Source organism: Acromyrmex echinatior, chromosome 3 (assembly GCF_024713525.1).
Source record: "Acromyrmex echinatior isolate Ae372 chromosome 3, ASM2471352v2, whole genome shotgun sequence".
NCBI classification, from domain to species: domain Eukaryota; kingdom Metazoa; phylum Arthropoda; class Insecta; order Hymenoptera; family Formicidae; genus Acromyrmex; species Acromyrmex echinatior.
In genome coordinates, this window is record NC_141854.1 from 18,470,933 (window position 1) to 18,485,255 (window position 14,323).

Sequence of the window (14,323 nt, forward strand, 5' to 3'; positions counted from 1 at the left end):
CCTGAAGACAGAACCTTAAGACGATCTTGAATATAAGAACTGAATACTGACCTTTGATAAGTTGAGATTTTAGGCCGATATTTAAAGTTGGTTTTTATTTTAAAGCATATTCAGCCGGTTCTACATTAGTTGCAAGCCGATCGCAAGTTTGTTGCGACAGCCAATATGAAGCGTTGATTTCAAAATACAAGCTTCAGATTAGCTGTCGCAACAAACTTGCAATCAGCTTGCAACTGATGTAGAACCGGCTTAACGCGTAACACATAATGCATTGCGTTTAGTACATTTTAGCAAAAAAGACTACGTTTACATTCGATTTACGTCAAAGTTATACTCTCGATATTAGGAAACTGGCTAATCACAGTCATTCCATTCTTCAGAGGAATAGCTATGATTGGTTTCATACATCGATGTTATAACTTCGATGTAAATCGAGCTGTGTAAACTGTTGTAAACGTAATACACATGAATACACGTTGATGCAAAACGAGTCGTGCATCTATCTCGATGATGTTTCCGTGGCATAAATATGTAAATACAGTATGGCCGAAAGAAGCGGAAGCTTCTCTACTTTTCCGGATGGCATTTCGTTATGCGATTGAGGAAGTTGTAACGTTTTGTTGTTCAATGTAATTTCGTGGATTTACGAATTCTCGGAACGAAATGACATAAATAGTACCGCCGTGATCTTTCACAGCATATTTCGACTAGTCCGACAAGAATGTCACTCGGTCGCCACTGGTAAGAAAGAGAGACAGAGAGAGTGAGAGGGAAAGAAAGAGATGTTATGTTTATATTTCGGTGAAGTAGGAGGACACATTCGTGAATTCTAAATTCTCGCGGGAGAATGGAATGCAACGAACGGAGACGTCAATACATGTTTTAATGCAATGCCGCGGCAGGCTTACACCGCGTGCCCTGACATTCCGCTCGTCGACGATGTCAAAGCCATAGGCGCTGCCATGGACACGGATGTGGATCTCAGCAAGGGTGAAGGGTGCGAGACTATCCCGGGTTGCTCTGGCTACTCTAGCATGGTGCATAGTAAGAAGGTCATTAAGCATGCTTTACGACAGCAAGCCAAACGGCGTAGGAAGAACACAACGATAGCGGCGGGTAATTCCCGTACGTTGCCCAGGATCGTTGTCAAACCGCTACCGCCACCACCTCCAAACGATCCACCATCTCCAGTTAATAATATGCAACACGTTAACACCGGTAATCTCAAGCCCTTTGATATACGTTATTTGTTTTATATCTACTTTGCTTTTTGTTCATACAGAAGAAGACAATGGAATTCGATGATTTCTAAATAGAGAACTTTAGGTACAATATGCAAAAAAGTATTTAATTTTACTTGACTTCCTTTATACGATTTATTTAATATTACAACTATATATGTGTTGTAAACTCTGACATATATTAATTTTCAACGTATACCTATAATTCGATAGAACATTAACAAATTGCAATTTATTAATATTTTGTCAGTAATATTAGAAAATTACAAATAAAGACAAGATTTGTTTCCATATTTAAATGAAAAATTAAAAAAGGAAAAACATAAAGTAATGTTTATATATATATATATATATATATATATATACATATATATGTACATATATTTATATCTTTTTATTTATGTATTACTTTGATATGATAAATTATGTGTAAATTATGTCTCAATATTTATCATATTTAACATTATATTTTATTCTTGTGATATGTTTATGAAAGACTGCAATAGATTTTTTAAGTAGTGAGAAAACTTTGATTAGTGTTTGACAAATACATAACATTTGTTGCAAATAGACAGATTAATATAACAATAACATAATATTCATACTATTATAATTTGAACAAATATTTAATTCCCAAAGTTTATTTTATTTTCTTCAAATCATGCAAAATAAAGATTATAATGAACAGTTTCATTTTTATTTATTAATGTGGTAGTAACTCACATCATCTGAAATAATTCATATTTTGTATGAATATAGCAGCAGAAGAACCTGCTGCCACAATGAGAGAAGTTTTGGCTAGTTTACCTGGATTTAGCTTAAAGTCAAGTCGCAGACGATCTACAAAGAGACTGTCTGCAACCGCGCAATTAGAAGCTGGTCTTGTGGATTTGGAATCTCCAGCGAGTATATTAGCAAGTACGAGCTTACGCGCGCTATTAAATAGGCATACATTTCAAGGCTTGCCTCCACTGTATCAACGGAAGCTTGCACAACTCCTGCCTGCTGTGGATAGACAGGTACTAAATATAATTTCTCAATAATATATACCAATGAATTATTTGATGAAATTTAATTAAACAGAGTTATGGCTTATTTCGAGCTTATATTAGACTCTTACATTCTAACGATAATTGTATTAATTTAAATCAGTCTAATTATAAATAAGTCACGACTCTGTTTAATTTGTTTTGGAAATATACGAGCATTTTCATTCTAATTGATGAAATTTAATTTATGTTATGCTATCTTTATTCCTAGGATGCTGCTATCTCTGGATTGAACAATGAATTTTTTGCGAGAGCTTGCCTGGAATGGCGGAAACGTTTAGCAGAAGGGGAATTTACTCCAGAAAATCAGCAACGCCTGAAAATGGAAGCGGAACGAGATAAAAATAAGTTAGATCCATGGAAAGTGAAACATTTTGAACCAATATGGGGAGAAAAGCGAGAGCCTAAACTTAAATCGAATCTCCATTATATTAACGATTCACGTTCTAGTGGTGCAGTAACACGGTCAAGTTTAAGACTTCGTTTGGAATCTAGCGTGGATATTCCTACCGTGGATATTCCTACCGTGGATATTCCTGCCGTGGATATTCCTACCGTAGATATTCCTAGCGTGGATATTCCTAGTGTGGATATTCCTAACGTGGATATTCCTTCATCGGAGCATGCTGTCTGTTCCATTGTAATGACAGATGATAAAGTCGATACTAGCTGCAAGACCGAAATAAGCATAAAGAGTACTGATGATCTAGTTAGTTCCGAAGAAGTACAACAAAATTTAATATCTTTGGATTATAATACATTATCAGATAATGTGACTGATGAGAAACATTTAGATAACTCCATGCAAGTAAATTCCATGGAAGTAACAGAAGATATTCAAATGCATGAAGGTAAAATAGAAGAAGCTGACAAGATTACAGATATTTGCGAGAAACAAGAATTGGTTGAGGCTAGTGATATTGCGAGACAATTATGTCAAGGAGCCATCTCAAACGTGTACGAAGAAGAAACAAATTTTTCCACTAGCGAGAAAAATTTGCCACCTGTAGAAAATAACGTAATCGAAGCATCAGAAGAAGATACTGTGCTATTACCCGATGATAATTCATCACCCAGATCGAGTGAACAGATAGAACGTGCATCGCACACGTCCGGGGAATCAATTTCGCAGCTTTCCAGTGAATATATATCACAAGCATCCATAGATCAAATTTCTCAGATGTCAAAAGAACAAATTTCACAAATATCTAGCGATCAGATTTATCAAATATCGGATTGTGAAACCACGAGTATCCTTGAAAGTTCATCACCACAGGATCAAATTAGGCCCACGGATATCGTTATAGAGGATGCCAGTTTAATTAACAGTGATCAAACTGAAGTAACGCAGACTTCCCATGAAAATACAGCGGACAGCGAATCACAAATTCCAGAAGGAATGGAAATCGATAGCGAGACTTTACAGCGTATTCATGAACTTGAGGTAAGAATTTTAATTCCCATTACAAACGCGCTATTAAGAGATTGTAGATATGTCATTAGCACAATCTCGATTGACTGTAATATTCATGAAAATAAAAAACTATTATTATATTGTCTCCGTTGTCAAAAATTTAATTATGATTTAGGTACGAGGAGAAATGCGAGAAATGTATGAAGAAATTTCGGGATGTCCAGAAGAGATAATATATCCTATTCTTGAGGGAATGGAAATGGCTTCAACTAATTCAGAAGTAACCGAGCCTCAAGTAGTAACTGGACAAACTGAAGATACCACGGGAACGGATGTAAATGTTGGTAATGAGGACGAAGCTTTACGAGAAGCAAATAATTACGTCTGTTCTGAAATGTTAGAATGTAGTTGGACAGTGGATCCAACCGTTAATAACATTAATAATAACAGGGTAAATATACAAATAGTTTTTAACCTTTACTGTACAAAGTCGGATTACTAGTATTTGAGCGATTCTTGTTCATGTAAGTTTCTTTGAGTTTATCGGTAATTATAAATTATACTACATTATTTTCCAAAATGAAGTTTCAATATTTATTCTAGAAAGTTGAAAGTATGTTGGTAAATTTTTAGAAATTTTTTTGAATCATTTTGAATAAATGAAAAATATGGATGGATTCTAGTGAAGATTTGAATGCAAAATAACCGGGTCGAGTATAGGTAGTTAGAGTAAATCGGAATGTTTAAAGATCAAAATAAGAAAAATTAGAATTCAGCATGTAATAACAAATAAGAAATTCTAAAGATGATTGGTCATAATTGATTTTTTCTCGATTAAAGAAAATAATTCCATTAAAATAATTTTAGAATACTACAATATATTTATATTAAATAAAATTGTAATATAATAGAATATAGATCTTGAAGTTTAAAGAGAGATTTAATATAAGTATAAAGTACAAATTAATTTGATAAATTTTGTTTATTTTCAAAAATCCAACATTAACAAAGTTTTATATTAATTTATATTTTTTGTTGCAAAGACACAAGAGGAGCTGCAGGTACCTTGGCCTTTAGTGGCGGCTGCTCTCGATGGATCTGTAGCGGCTAATATCACGGTAACGACGCAAGATGAATGCAGCGAAACTTCCACAACGACCGATTCTACAACTTCTTCGCAACAGTTTATTAATGCGGATGCCAATGTGGAATCTGTTAATTGTATTCAATTACCGGTTGTTCAAGGAACCACATTTCAATCAGACTTAGCTATCAACACACCGGGCAGCAGTTGCGTTATGAAGAATTTGCAATCACAAAGTCCACCGATCATTACATTCCCGCAATTGCAATCTATTAGATATGTGCAAACGAGTTTTAATCCGGAACAAGAGTCATCTTCACTGACGAGTAATTCTACGATCTCGGCCCAACTACAGCCTCAGCAGAGTAACACTACACAAGTTAACATGATACAAACGCAAGATACTATTACTCAAATAAATACTCAAAATAACAATGCACGTAATAACGTGAATCAGAACACCATTGCAACGCAAAGTCAAGTACAAAATACTCTCCCGACTACGGTGGGAGTACAATCTCAGAATCGTGCACAAAATTCAATTGTTATTCAACATCAGACTGCTACTTCTGTTCAACCTCGACAAATTGCGGCTGTGCATCAACAACAGCAGCAGCAACAACAACAAGCACAACAACAAACACAACAGCAACAGACACAACAGCAGCAGACACAACAGCAGCAGACGCAACAGCAGCAGACACAACAGCAATATCCTGGACCATCACTAACTGTCACCGACCGATCATCACGACCTTCGCGTGCGTCTAATCAAAGCAACCACAGAGGTTCTAGGAATAGTAATAAAGAACAAGGAGGTAGATCGAGAAGCTCCACCAAAGAGCCTCCGGGTGCTGTCAATTTGGAGCGCAGCTATCAGATATGTCAAGCGGTAAATTAATTTAGTATCCCATTTAGAATTATATGCGAATGTAATAAAGATATGAATTTATCGGAAATACGATGCGCTATTACATTGATAAATGTAGGAATACTGATATTATTTTAGGTCATACAAAGTTCACCGAATAGAGATCAACTGAAGGCCCATTTAAAACCACCGCCAAGTTTACTTGCTAGAGGAGATGGTGCATTCACAACCAGCAAATCTGGTGGTCGCACCCTGACGACGGTCAAACCCCAAAAAACGCAGCAAGCGATACAACACAATAAACAAGCTCAAAATAAGACGCAAGCAGTTATGCTGAGACATGTATTTGCATCAGCGCGTCAAGCTGCATCAACAGAGGTATTAGCATTTATTATATATTAATTATTAATATAGCCATTTAGATATTTACCTGTACTGTTTTCTGCACAGTATTACTTGTCATATCAAGGGTAAAGTATATTAATATCAAATTTCTCTCTCTTTTTGTGAATCTAACATTGTCGTGAAACAAATAAAAAAAATTCTTAATATGACAAACTTATAACAAATGAGACCTGATGAAATTCTACTAAAATTATAATAAATTACGAAAACAACTTAACAAGGAAATACATCACAGTAAATAACTATAAAAACATATACTTTACTATAAATATCTTTCATTTGATTTTTTATCCTTTAATATTTCTCTTATCATATGAAATATATGTACTGAATATTTTGACGTACACGCATACTATTTTATCCTTTTTTGTGTGTACAGTGCTAATCTCGCGGGTCTCTTGTGATGATCTCGGTATCATACAGGTACCTAAAAAACAAATCTTTACATTAGTTTTGGGTTTCTAAACACAGTAGAGATAGTGTGACTGTAATTATCAGATGCAATGACGCAGCAATGATTTTGTACAATGCTACAAAAATTTATTTATACAAGTCTGACAACAAAGATGATGAACAAACGTACTTACGCAAGCAGACTAGAATGCTAATTGAAATGTTATTTGTTTAATATATTTCTATTGTCGATTAAAAATAGCTTGAACGTGCAATATATCAGTTCAAGTTGCGTAAAATATTTGTAATGATTTTCTTAATTAAATTTTCAATGCCTTATAGGTTACAGAAAGCACTCCCATAGCGCAGCTTGGTTCTACCACCAGCAATGGTCTCGGGCAATATATACTTGTACAAAGGACGGGAGTTGGAGACAGTGCACCGAGAGCATCATCCGCGCCTCCATTACCGCCACAGATCGCAGGAATGGGCGTTGGGGTTCATTTAGTTCGAGGAAGACCGGCCAGCGCCGGGGAGGGTTCTCATCAGGCTGTCACCCTGAAAGCAAGAGGCGCGGATAGCAGAGTGACAGGCGGAGCGGAACCTGGTGCACCCGGCATGATAATTGGCGGCGATCCGCCACCTCCGTGTGAATGTAATATGCGAGGAGCCATGGTAATTTGTCGGCAGTGTGGTGCCTTCTGCCACGATGACTGCATCGGGCCTCAACGTATCTGTGCTACCTGCCTCATACGTTAATTCATCTTCAACTGTTTGTGTATAAAATTAAATCCGTTATAAGATAAGAGTGCTGAGCATCCAAATTAGTAAACGGGAAATATCAAACATGTTATCGTATGAATTTATATATGTACATACACAAAGACACACGTATATAATATGATATATAAAGGATAAACAAAATAATATAAACACCTGAGAAATACACTGTTTATTAATAAGAAATTAGCCCATTATTTGCTTTTAATACATGTTTTGGAATAGAGTCACACAATGCCTGAATTGTTGCCAATGTAATCCTTTAGCAGAAGATCTTTCAATTGCTTGCTCATATAAATTATATTAGAGGAGGAAATTTATTTCTCACTATTTTCCAAAATTATCTTCTCTAAAACTTTAATATTTTTTCTAGCCAAGTAATTGCTTCATTTATATATCATCAAATCATTCGTATTTCTTTTTATTTAAAGAGTAAAGTGAGAATAAGATTTTTTCCTCCAATATTTTCTAAACAAAAAATATTCTAGATAAATAATATAATATTGCATTGTAGCAATTCTTATGCTATTTAAACATAACTCTCTAACAAAGATAGAATCTATTAAAACAAATGGTAAATCAACATTTTATTAATAAAATAAGTATTTCCTAAATATTTACATTATTTTGCTTATTCCCTGTACGTATGCATATATACATACATACATACATACAATGTAATATACTATAAAGTTATCACAAGGTAATCAAAAAGTTCGAACATCTTCTACATAACATTTCTGCAATTATTGATTAAATACCGTGATCAGCGTTTGCTAATATGTCATTTTGTATAAGTATTGCATTACAATTTTTATTTAATTTTATTTATTAATAAATGTTTATTAATAAATATACTTGGAACTTTTAGTCGTACTATACATTAATACGAACGTCAAGTTTTATTTTATCCGTTCAATTAAAAGAATGAAATAAATGTTTTTAATTGCCAAAATAATTTATTTTAATTTCTTTTGTGGGATCGAAACTAAAAAATAATAAAAGATAGATTTAATTTATAAGCTCTTATATATTCTATGATTTTTTATTTTCTTAATATATTGTATATTTAGAAGAGGAATAGATTTTGTCGTAATACAATGATTTTAAATAATTAGCTTACAAATTAACTTGAGTAAATTTTCTTTACAAAAAGTATGAAAATTTATATTGTAAAATGAAAAATATATAAATTTTATAAATTTTGTCATGTCATTCTTTTCCTAAATTTTTAAAATTTTCTATTGCTTTGGATTATTATTGTCATAAATAAATAAAAATTTATTTTTTCGTGTAACTGATTATTTGTATATTAGAAGTGCTCATATGTTAGAAATGCCTTGTGAATTTAGTATTCCAAAGTAGAAAATAGTAAAACTAATTTTAGCAGTTTGTTATAGTAAAAATTAACACTGTAGTGTATTCATGTAAAATTATTTAATTTGAAAATTATAAAATATTGCCCAGCACTCTTATGTAAACGGAAGTATTTGCAGATTAAGGGTAATGAAGGATACAGTTGTGAGTATTGCAAGATTCAACGCTACATTATACATCAGATAAAAAAATAATTACGGATCATCTTATTCTGTTATTTTGTCCATTATTTTTTATTACAAATTGATGAGTATCTATAATGAATTACTAATATTTATAATAAAATTAATAGACTTCTATGCGAAATAAAATTAATAGACTTCTTATGCGAAATTATGTTAAGACAGTTCGTATTATAAGCGTAGCAATACTTGCATAGTTATTTAGAATTGATACATAAAAAGATTAATCATTGAATAATTAATTGGAATTTTATTGCTTCTTTGACAGTGTCTTAAATGCTTTATTACTGTGTTAATTTATATATTATCAATACTTCTGCTATACATTTTTATTAAAATATGCAAACAGAAAATTTGTTAATATTCAATATTCGATGAATAGATATACAAAAAAGTTCTGTGAAGATACTTCGCGCAATGTTTATCTTTTTTTAAATCATCAAACTCTAGTCTGTTTTATACATACACCTGTATATTCTTTCTACATTTATTTATTATGCTATTTATTGATGGTAATTTTTTTTATAGTTTTTGTATTTTTTATTATATAACCATTGCCATTTTATATGATTATTATGAAAAATATAATTACTTCATTCATAGTCATCTTATTTATTGACAATATCATTTTCATTTATTAAAGCAATGTAATAATGTAACTCTAATTTCTAATTCCAATATTTCAACTGTATTCTTGAGACCCTTGCTTCTAAAAAGTTTAAGATAAAAAGTTTAATCTCTTATATATCGACCCTTAATACAGTCTTCCACTAAACATCACACTCTATAATATGTATGTTTGTTATTTATTTATTAACACACGAATTTATTTTTATTATAGCTGCATATATTCCTGTACATGTTGATCTCGAAGCTAAATGACGAATCCTTTGTACATGCTCTCTTTTAATCATTCCTTTGGAATATAGGATGATCTACTCTTCAAGTTTTAATGTAGTTCAGATTACCTTTTGCACATGTATTAATACATGTTGTATGTCAAACTAATATTATCCGACATTGTGTACAGCAGCAGTAATATATCATGAGAATGAATAATTGATTAAGATTAATGGTTTATTGCAAATAATAAGAGGAATAACTGAATATTCATAATTCTCTAACATAGATATACATATGTAGCCTGTATCGTTCGATTTTATCTCCCACTTTGTTACGATTATTCCCTAATGTTGTTAGTTATACCGAGGAATGATTTATTGAGAAATTGCGAAGATCATTAACATAATTTTATCTATGTATGCTCTGTAGTATATCTAGAAATATTCTGTGCAGTACAAATAATGCAGTAATGATCCTTTTAGGATCATTTGAAAATATCGTTTTTGACAGTCTTAGAGTGATTAGTATCTTGGACTCCTAACTTGAATTGGAATGTATATATACATTGTATTCAATGCTATAACTGTACACCTGAATGTTGCTGATAGATGCATGAAATGCATAGTCAACTTTAGTTGTACCCATTTCTCTTTTTTTATCTCATATATATATATATATATATATATATATATATTAAGGTACATTTATTCCTTGTGTCAGATTAATCAACAAATTGATCGACAACTGGATATTATTTGCGAACATCATTATTTGTAACTAAGTACGCATAAATTCAGATATTGTATATTTAAGAAGAGCGACAGCTATTCCAATGTTAAGATCAAAATATACATCGTAAATAATTCTAAAACCTTGTAACAAAGAAGTAATTTATATAATGAAATAAGTTTAAGAATGCAAATAGATAATGAAATTATCTTATGGCATTCATTTAAAATGATTTTTTTTAAATTTAATTTGAGATTTAATAATTAATACTAGAAATTTGAACTGATGATTTATCAAATTTTCTAGTAAATTTTTTATATATTTGGAATTGGCGCATTTAATAATAGAAAAAGTGACAAAATTGATAAAAAGTGATATTTTTTATCGGAAATACTTTCGACAAAATGGAAGAATTATTATGTTCTTTCATCTTGTCGAAAGTATAGTATATAATTTAAATATAATAATAGTAATTTGTAATAATTGATTACCAAAACACTAGTTTATTGTAAGAATTGTGCATAAAATTTGTGTCTGATGAATTCAGTATTTCATTTTCTTTAAAAGATTTAATATATTGCAACTTTTAACCAGCACTCATCTTTTACCAAGTTATTTTTTGTGCTAGTGCACAGTAAATACATACAATGCGTATATCTGAATGTATAATGTTTGTATTTTATGTTATTAGAAAATTACTATAGGAATTTACTATAAAAAATTTACTATAGGAGTAAAGAAAGAATGAGACAATAGAAAATGTGAAGACTGGGATTAATGAGATCACGGTGTGCAGTTGCAGCATTATAATACATTTTATGTACATTTATCATTATATTCATTCTATCTCATCTCCCTCTCTGTGTACATACAAACCTGTCAAACCTTCACTTGTCATTGTTACGATCACGGATTTCTATAAATCTTCTTTCTAGAAATCTGTGATTACGGCGGTATAAGGATTTTAAATAATTAAAGAATTTTGAGGCAATAATATGCTAAATCGCAATGTAAAGACGTATCAGAACTTAAGCATTATAATTATTTGCTCTATCATATATTGCAAATCAATTATATGTATTTTTTTTTTTAGAAACAGTATCTGAAGGAATAGATCTGATAAATCTTTTTCTGTTATTGTCTCTGTAAAATTTTGTATGATTTAACATGTTATCGCCCCGGCTCGTTAACTTAACAAAGTTAAGAAATACGCATTGCATTGTGTCATACTTCTCTTAAATATTTTTAATTATATTACGTATCGATATTGATTATCTGTCATGTCATTATGATTATGACGTTTATTTTTTATTAGTAATGATAGCAATTAGTATTACTGCAATTCGATAGAAGTTACTCTGTATCCGTCGCTCAAATGTAAATAAAGTAACATACGTTTAATATGGGGAAGTTGTTTAATGTGCAAGTATATCACAATTAAAGAACGTTCGATACATACATTTTTAATAAATACTTTTGCAATTACGCATCACATATACAATTAAATCGTGGGTTGATAAAGTAATATCTGTTTAATGTGAGAAGTTGTTTAATATGCAAATGTACATTATAATTACAAGGCATTCGATGCGTATTTTGAATAAATATTACAGCAACTGCGAGAAAGGCATCATCTATATATCAAGATACTTTATAACTGTAATACAATTGGCGCCGTAATGTTAACTAATAGTAGGAAGATACAACTTATTACGTTTATTACTATATGAGATATATAGGAATAACCGATTATACATATGTACAGACTTACACTGGGTGTGTAACTATATCATAACATATAAACGGACTGAATTATATATATGCGATTTAAATAAGAAAAAAAGATAATTATTGCTCATAAATATTATTTGATTTTCTTACGAACTTCCGGTACATAGTATAAGTAAATAAATTATGAGTCAAATTATATCGCGATGTATGGCATTTTACTTACGCAGCCAATTAAACAAATTTTATAACAAACCATTTCGATAAATTGTATTGTTTATATATAGTAGATATGAGTAGATAATTATATATATATATGTATATATATATGTATATATATATATATATATATATATATATATATATATATATAGAAAATTATTTATTTTAATATCTTCACAACCATTTTTAGTATGCAGCATTTTATTACCCACCGCTGCGTTTTGTTATTGGAAATTGCTTGCTTATCTTGTTCATTCTAATTAGAAGACAATAATTTACCTCTCTCCGCAGAAGTTCTATATTTTAAAATAATAATAAAATTAAAAGGGAAAAACGTTGCGCGATAAATGGTGTGCAGTTCTATAATAAAAACCTTTAATAATTTAATAAGTCAACGACATTAATAATTCAAGTTTTAAAAATTAGTAAGCCGCAAATCCGGTTTGTTAACTTTTATAACTTTAATTGTCAATATCAACTTATTATTAAAGAATTTTTTCATTATAGAACTGCATACTGTTTATCGCGCTGACTTCGAATATTCCTTTTAATTTAATTATTTTTTTTTTTTTAATTATTGGAAATTTTTATTATTGTGTTTGCATTATGTCTATATTTTATTTATGTATTTTTTTGCCTATATGTACATAATAGGTCCATGCATTCACAGCTCCGTAAATCCACAGTTTTATATTTGCAGATTTCAATAAGCATAGAAAAAATGTTTCGCTTGATTTTTCAGAACAGCATCGAATTATAATTATCGTACAGTTTTAATATAATATACTAACATGTTGAATTGAAATTGTAGATTAATTTTGAACCGAGCTCATCACTCAAATATGTACATTAATGTAATGTAGTATTACAAGGAATGACAATTATTTCATGCTAACGAGGCTACTAGTTAAAATATTATAAAGTAATGTCATACATTATTTTGACGCATATGTCGAGTTTTCTATACATACCTATATAAAAAAAGAACATTTTACAGTTCAATTGCTGTAAAACTGAGAATTGGAAATTAAAAATTTATTAAATAAAATTTTTAATATCTACTTACATTAAAAACATCTAAATAATTGCATTATTTTGAGTAGAGAGTCTATATTAAAAAATATTAAGTTTTGTTTATACCTTATCAATTACGAAACATACCGAACTGTCAGAATGGGGACGACATCAAGATAACTTTCTCTTTTTGAATAAACGTGACATCTAAAAGTCATATGAAGAATATCTCTAAATGAATATTTCTAAAAATTTTTCAATATTTATGATGTTATTTAAATTTTTTGGTTGCTTAAAAAAAATTGCTCAAGTAGTTTTGCCCCATTCTTAATCTTTCTCTCTCAATCGCTCTATAACATTATTTACATACATTAAAAAATACTATTACGTTGCACTCCCTCCTTACATTAAAAAATCGTAATTATGTTACGCTCCCTTTTTCTCTAAAAACAATTTAATTTAATAATGTACAATTTGCGTATGATATATATATATATTGATACGCGGATGCAAGGCGAGATGTTGAAGAAGTAAGAACTCTCTTCTAAATTGCAAAAGTATTGATCGAAACATACAATTTTTCATTTAAAACTTTGCATACAGATGATGCGCATACAATTTGCATACAGTTCAGTGTCTATTACAATTATTTAACTTCTCACAAGTTAGACTTAAAAAATTTTAATTATCACGAAATTAACTTGCTAAATACCATATTTTACAGAGTCATTCGCATGCAAAGTATTAAGACGTTAACAATCCACTGAGCACATTCACCGAAAGGACAGTAGAAAAATAAGAAGAAAAACCGTAGAGACAAGACACATTGATAGAGCACACAAGTAACGATATGAAAAGCGTCGCGCTAGTATATTATCTTAATTATAATGATCGTTACAAATATCTCCATAAGTACACCCGGAGGAAAGTCGATAGGCTTACTTTGGAAATGTTTGCAAAGTTTTAGGATTGTTTCGACGTTCGAAATCGT

General features: G+C 30.7%; 1 protein-coding gene across 3 annotated transcripts; it reads left to right on the top strand.

Moving 5' to 3' along the window:
- The first annotated feature begins 487 nt into the window (after window positions 1–487).
- Window positions 488–12,354, top strand: Asx (transcriptional regulator additional sex combs). Of its 3 annotated transcripts, none has more exons than XM_011061592.2 (8): window positions 488–741; window positions 808–1,218; window positions 2,001–2,260; window positions 2,502–3,734; window positions 3,880–4,155; window positions 4,748–5,680; window positions 5,798–6,037; window positions 6,800–12,354. In XM_011061592.2, the coding sequence occupies exons 2-8, from the start codon at window positions 891–893 to the stop codon at window positions 7,214–7,216; spliced, it is 3,687 nt and encodes a 1,228-aa protein (XP_011059894.1). In that variant the 5' UTR covers window positions 488–741; window positions 808–890; the 3' UTR covers window positions 7,217–12,354. The 3 variants fall into 3 exon arrangements, with proteins under 3 accessions (XP_011059894.1, XP_011059910.1, XP_011059903.1); XM_011061608.2 differs by adding an exon at window positions 6,444–6,487 and having other exon boundaries at window positions 488–1,218; window positions 6,800–6,938; XM_011061601.2 differs by having other exon boundaries at window positions 488–1,218; window positions 2,004–2,260.
- The last annotated feature ends 1,969 nt before the right edge of the window (window positions 12,355–14,323 follow it).